This window comes from Mastomys coucha, unplaced genomic scaffold (genome assembly GCF_008632895.1).
Source record: "Mastomys coucha isolate ucsf_1 unplaced genomic scaffold, UCSF_Mcou_1 pScaffold21, whole genome shotgun sequence".
NCBI classification, from domain to species: Eukaryota; Metazoa; Chordata; class Mammalia; order Rodentia; family Muridae; genus Mastomys; species Mastomys coucha.
In genome coordinates this window covers 138,506,615-138,512,951 of record NW_022196904.1, presented here as the reverse complement: position 1 = coordinate 138,512,951, position 6,337 = coordinate 138,506,615, and the positions used below count along the sequence as shown (strand labels likewise).

Genomic DNA, 6,337 nt, shown 5'->3' with positions numbered 1-6,337 from the left:
ACAAAACTCAAGCCAGGCTCAGGTTTGTCCTCAAGGCCCAAGCCAGGGCCAAATAGAGCCCAACAATGAAGGCAGGTGAAGGGGACAATCCAGACCCTGCGTGGTTTTCAACAGCCACAGGTAGTTAAGGTTTTTACAAGGTTAGAATAATTGGGTTAAAACACTGTCTCATCATTTGGCTCTGAAATTAATTGTATTGGCATCTTGTAAATTGTGATCTTATTGATATACAAACCTGATTGGATAATTAAGCCTTAAGAGTCATGTTTTTACCAGGTAACTAGGCACTAAATGACTGATTGTGGAGTCTGTAGAGTATTGCATGTAAGCAAGATGATCTTGCTAGCTGGGAGAAAACAGCAGGACATAGTGATGTGGCCAGCTGGTATTGGCAGGCCAGGAGAGTTTGTGGGGTGGTTTTCTGCCACGCCCACTGGTCTACTCCAGTAATGTCTGCATTATCAGGGGTAAAAGCCTGATCAAGGACAAGAGGTGTTATGACTTCAAAGGGAGTTTGTGCCTCCTGGATATTCAGTCAGTCGTTGGCACCTCCTAACTCAGACGTGTTCCAGATTAGTCTTTCCAATCGTCAACACGCCTTCTTATTCAGGCATAAAGGTACCCCAAGAAATTATTCATAAATGGCTAAAAAGGGCGTTGTTCCCTGGCCTGATCACAACATTCCAATATATCCTAATTTATTTCCAAGCTGTCCTTAGCTTGGAATTTCTCACAAGGAAGTTGCTTTATCAGATAGGATGTCCTCAGAGTTAGCAACAGAGGTCAGGCACCATTGCTTACTTTTAACATAGTTAGAATTCTCAGGGCAGTCCCACAGAAGACAGAACTGTTTTACATACCAGAGAGTAATCAAAGGGCTTCCCTCACTTAAGAGCATTTTCAGGAACTGCTAGATTGGAACTTCCTGGTGCTTGCCTCCTGCAGACCCAGAGATTTAGCATGGGAATACCAAAGTAGCCCCAGCAGGGAGAGCACCACTGCTCTTCTACTTCACACCCGAATACCTGATCTTACCGACCTTGATGTAACCATCACTTGCCTACGTGATCTTACTGACCTTGATGTGACTCTCACCTGCCTACGTGACTTTTGTCATTTGCCCTGTTTTCTGTTTACTATATAAGCCTGGTTTTCATTTTGTGTAATGACTAGAACTAGAACTTAGATGGACTAGGACTTAGACTTAGATTCATTCATTCAGATTCAAGCTTTGAGCCTCGTGCAGTCTGCAGCCCACCCCACCCCCCCGGCCCAGAGCACTTGGGCCTGGGGGCTACAGGGCCTGTCCAAAAGAGGTGGCTGCTTTAGACCCAGTGTGTTTCAGGTGGCCTCAGAGGTACCTCAACTGCTGAGCTACCAGATTTTTCATTTCTCTTTCATAATGACTGTAAAAGTCTGATGCCATTTTTAAGAAATACATTCAGATCCTGTACTTCCATATGTTGTCTCTGCCATCATTTCTTCACCTACACCTTGTCGACCTGACTAGGACCCTGTTTCTCCTGAGGGTTGAGGGAGGCCAGACTGGCTGGCCCGCGGCAGTTTTCATTTTAATACTTCCCTCAACAGGACACCCATGCAAAATCCCTATTTCATTGGAAACGTGATAAATAGTTAAGGATGATATATAGACTCTTAACTCTGCCTCTTAAATGCCAGGCATTTAAGATTACAGGTGTGGGCTACAAGTCAGGTTTATATAGTGCTGGAGAACAGGACCTTTTTTGTGCATGCTAGGGAAGCACTTTATTCCCAGCTACTTGTCTTCAATCAGTGGTAAAATGATAAGTATATTTAAGATTACTATCAGTATTATTTGAGGCAGCATCTTACTATGTAGCCCTAGCTGGTTTATAACTTGCTATTTGAGCAAAAACTCAGATAACTGCCTCTTATAAGTGCTGGAACTAAAGGTGTGCGCCACCACTGCCCAGCCGGCAAAGCTATTCTGAACTCGTTTTGAGGTAGAAACTCATGAGACTATGCATGTACTGCCTGCCTGCCTTTTTCCATGAGCGCTGGGAATCTGAACCCAGGCCTTTCTTCACACAAATACTTCAATACCGAGCTGTCTCCCTAATATTTATTATTTGTTTACTCACTTACTTGCTTACTTTTGGGCAGGGAGCAATCTTATTAAGTAGCCAAGGCTGTTGTGGGCCTTGAGGCAGTCTTTCCGGCTTGGTCTCATTTGCAAGGACGATCATCACATGCTAGCACTCTGCCTTGCACTCTGTGCCTTTACGTCTGCCGTTCCCTCCATGCAAGGCTCAGGAGGCCCATTAGTACTGCTTTTGCTCTATCCTACAGCAGGGTCTCACTCTGTAGTCTTGGCTGGTTTGTAAATCAGACTGGCCTCTTCCTGCCAAGTGCTGGGATTAAAGGTATATGCTGTTATGCTTGGAAGGAAGGGAGGGAGGGATGGAGGAAGGAGGGAAGGAAGAAACAAAGGGAAGAAAGAAAAGAAAAAAGAAAGAAACAAAGGGGAAAAAAAGACAGTCAACAACAAAAATCTTTGTGTGTAGGACTTTTGCATACATGTCCATCTGTGCACAGTATCCCTGCAGTGCTCACATAATCCAAACGAGAACATCAGACCCCTTGGGACTGGAGTCACAGCTGTGAGCTGCCATTTTTGGGTGCTGGGAATTGAACCTGGGTCCTCTGGAAGAGCAGCCAGTGCTCTCAACCATTGAGCCATCTCTCCAGTCCATTACTTTTCTTTATCATTAGAGACTGAACCCTAAGTATTGGGCATTCTAGGTATGAGTACACTGTAGTTGTCTTCAGACACACCAGAAGAGGGCATTGGATCTCATTACAGATGGTTGTGAGGCACCATATGGTTACTGGGAATTGAACTCAGGACTTCTGGAAGAGCAGCTAGTGCTCTCAACTGCCGACCCATCTCTTCAGCCCAACTCCAGCCCTTCTTTTAGGGTGTATTTATGCACAGATGTGTGTAGGTACACACATATGGAGGTCAGAGGAAGGGAGACAGGATCCCTCACTGAACCTTAGCTTTCCCATTGTTACTAGGATGGCTGGCTGCCTGTCTGTTTCCTTCCAACACAAGGCTTACAGGCACACGTGGCTATATGCCTGGTATTTTATTTTACATTTTATTTATTTGCAGGTGTATGTCTTAGGGTTTCCATTACTATGAAGAGACAGTATGACCAAGACAACTCCTTAAATTGGGGCTAGCTTACAGTTTCAGAGGTTCAGTCTATTATCATCATGGTGGGAAGCATGGTAGTGTGCAGGCAGACATGGTACTGGAGAAGCTGAGAGTTCTATATCTTAATCTGAAGGGCACCAGGAGAGAGACGGTCTTCTGCACTGGGTAGAGCCTGAGCTCTACCTATACAGTGACACACTTTCTCTAATAAGGATACACCTGGGACTGGAGAGATGGCTCAGTGGTTAAGAGCACTGACTGCTCTTCCAAAGGTCCAGAGTTAAATCCCAGCAATGACATGGTGGCTCACAACCATCTGTAATGAGATCTGATGCCCTCTTCTGGAGTGTCTGAGGACAGCTACAGTATACTCACATATAATTAAAGAAAAAAAAAAAAAGATACACCTATTCCAACAAGACCACACCTCCTAACTTCCCATGGGCCAAGCATATTCAGAGAGAGAGAGAGAGAGAAAGAGAGAGAGAGAGAGAGAGAGAGAGAGAGAGAGAGAGAGAACAAGAACAACTTTTAGGAGTCAGTTATGTTTCCCTTTTGCTGTGGTTTCTGGAGATGTTACAGGACTGGAGGCAAGTGTTTTACCTGCTGAGAAGTCTCACTAGCCGTAGACTTTCATTTGAATTTAAGACTTCTTTCCACTGAGCAATCTCCCAAGCCCCTGTATTTGTTGTTTGTATTTTCATTTAAAGATAGTTTAAGTTGCTCAGGCAGGCCTTGAACGTTTGGTCCTTCTTCCCCAGCATCCTGAGGAGCTGGGATTACAGGCCAATGCTACCAAGGTCTAGCTTATACAATGTGTTCCAAGTATGTACCCTCCCATGGGTTCTCTGATCTTGTCTCTGTCTTCCTCTGTCTCTAGTGTGTGTGTTGTGTGTGTATAAACGCACATGCAGATGTCAGAAGAGAGCTTGTGATAATGGGTCCTGAGGATCAAGCTCAAGTCACTAGACTTGACAGCAAGCACCTTTACACACTGAGCCATCTTGCTGGCCCATTACACCTCTCCTATAGAAGAATTATCCCTGGTATTTTTTGAAAGTGTTGGCTGCAAAGGGGATAAAGAAGGCAGAGTGGTTGGTATTAATTTAGCAGAAAACAAGCTCTGCTTGTGCTTTCTTACCTCACTGATGGGGTTCTAAGCACTCTCATGATTACTCACTATTGCCTGTAACTCCAGTTCCAGAGGATCCAACACCCTCTTTTGGCCTCTCTGCGTACTGCATACAAGTGTTGCACAGATGCACATGCACACAAAACACTCATAAGGTAAAGTAATGTTTTTAAAACTAGAGGCTTACTGTTGGGAAGCCGGAGTCACTAGTTCAGTGCTGGTAGAGAGAGGATCCTAGCGGATGGAGGGAGGAGTCAAGCAGTCAATAGACTTCTAGCTTGTGTGATTGGGTGGCTATACGCGTCACTCTCGAAGAAAGTGGAGGTGGGACAAAAGGTGTCTCGTTTCTCCTCCCATTTGTGGTAGGATGATGTCGGTTGGTTGTTTCGAGGAGCGCGCCAAAAACAGCCCATGCGGGCGAGGGGGCTTGTCCGGACGTCATTTCCGAAATACTTCCGGCTCAGGCGTCCCGCAACTTCGGCGCCGGAACTTCCGGCTGGTGCGGCCATCTTGACTTCCTGACCTTGGGCTTCGCTGGTCCTTGTCTTTGGTCATTCCGCGCCGTCATGTCTGTCCTGACGCCGCTGCTGCTGAGGGGCCTGACCGGCTCGGCCCGGCGGCTCATGGTGCCGCGGGCTCAGGTGCACTCGAAGCCGCCGCGGGAGCAGCTCGGGGTCCTGGTGAGCGGGACGGACAGGGAGCGGGGAGGTGGGCGAACTGTGGTAGCCTGAGGCATTGGCTTGGGCCTGTCTGCAAGGCGTGGATAAGACTAGTTGCTCGGCTGCTCCTAAACCCTAGTTATTTTTCCCAAGTTCCTGGGTCTCAGGTCAGCCCGCCAGGTTGTTTACTCGCTGCTCGGCCTCTCCAAACCTGTCCCCCTTTCCTTTTTTTTTTTTTTTTTTTGCAGAGGAGGGAATGCCTGATAACTGGCAGCGACGTAATAGTTGTTACTGCTGCATTTTATTGTTAAGGACGGGTGCAGAGTACCCACCAGGTCTTTGGGATTCCAAGAAGTGTAGGAGCATTTAGATATTAGGGCAGTTTTCACTATCAAAACATTAATTTATTGAGACAAGGTCTCATGTAGCACAGGCTGACCATATTTGACTTTGAACCGGTAATCTCTTCAGTGCTGGTATAATAGACATGTGCCACCACTTGTGGTTTATGTGGTGCTGGGGATCAAACCCAGGACTTTGTGGTAGGCAAGCACTTTCTTAAAAGCTACACCGCAGCCTAGGCCTTCATTCCTCCATTTTTTGAAGCTCTTCTTTTTTGAGTGACAGAGCATCCTGAATGCAGACATCTGGGCATTGAATTAGGGGTAGAACCAAAGCATCACCACTGAAGAAACTGACAACCAAGTCATGCCCTCTCTTACTCCATTTAGTGGGAAGTTGAGGCATGAAGACAGAGCTCAGAAATTCAGGCCAGCTTGGGCAGCATGATGAGGCTCTGTCTCAAAAACAAGAGCCTGCGGGCTGGAGAGATGACTCAACACTTTATGAGCATTTGGTGCATAGTCTCAAAAGACTGGTTTGAAGCTGGGCAGTGGTGGCCCACGCCTTTAATCCCAGCACTTGGAAGGCAGAGGCAGGTGGACCTCTGAGTTTGAGGCCAGCCTGGTCTACAGAGTGAGTTCCAGGTCAGCCAAGGCTACTCAGAGAAACCCTGTCTCGAAAAACTGAAAAAAAAAAAAACTGGTTTGGGTCCCACCATATAACAAGACAGGTGCTTGTAACTTCCAAGGGATCTGACATCCTCTCCTGGCCTTGTGTAAGCATGTAAACACATACCTGTGTTCACACACATACATCATACAAATACAGATAAAACACATCTTTAAAAGATACAAAAAAACAGCAGGACAGTGGTGGCACATGCCTATAATCCAGCACCTATGCTACAGAGAGGCTGTGGATCTATTTCTGAGTTCGAGGCCAGCCTCAGAGCTACACAGAGAAACTGTCTCTGTGTAGACAAAACAACAACAACCGAGAGAG

At 46.4% G+C, this 6,337-nt stretch overlaps 1 protein-coding gene and 1 long non-coding RNA gene across 4 annotated transcripts in view; one reads left to right on the top strand and one right to left on the bottom strand.

Moving 5' to 3' along the window:
* Nucleotides 1-4,868, bottom strand: part of LOC116103485 — a 9,132-nt gene extending 4,264 nt beyond the window's left edge. Inside the window, exons 1-2 of one of the 3 annotated variants that reach the window (XR_004123483.1) lie at nt 4,522-4,868; nt 2,128-2,420 (exon numbers count right to left, since the gene is read on the bottom strand). This is a non-coding gene — a long non-coding RNA (uncharacterized LOC116103485). The remainder of the gene's footprint in view (nt 1-2,127; nt 2,421-4,521) is intronic. The other 2 variants (XR_004123485.1, XR_004123484.1) reach the window with 2 other exon arrangements.
* Nucleotides 4,797-6,337, top strand: part of LOC116103484 (cytochrome c oxidase subunit 8A, mitochondrial) — a 2,712-nt gene continuing 1,171 nt past the window's right edge. The window contains exon 1 of the mRNA XM_031389522.1: nt 4,797-5,014. Coding sequence (XP_031245382.1) covers nt 4,901-5,014 — 114 coding nt within the window. The 5' untranslated portion in view covers nt 4,797-4,900. The remainder of the gene's footprint in view (nt 5,015-6,337) is intronic.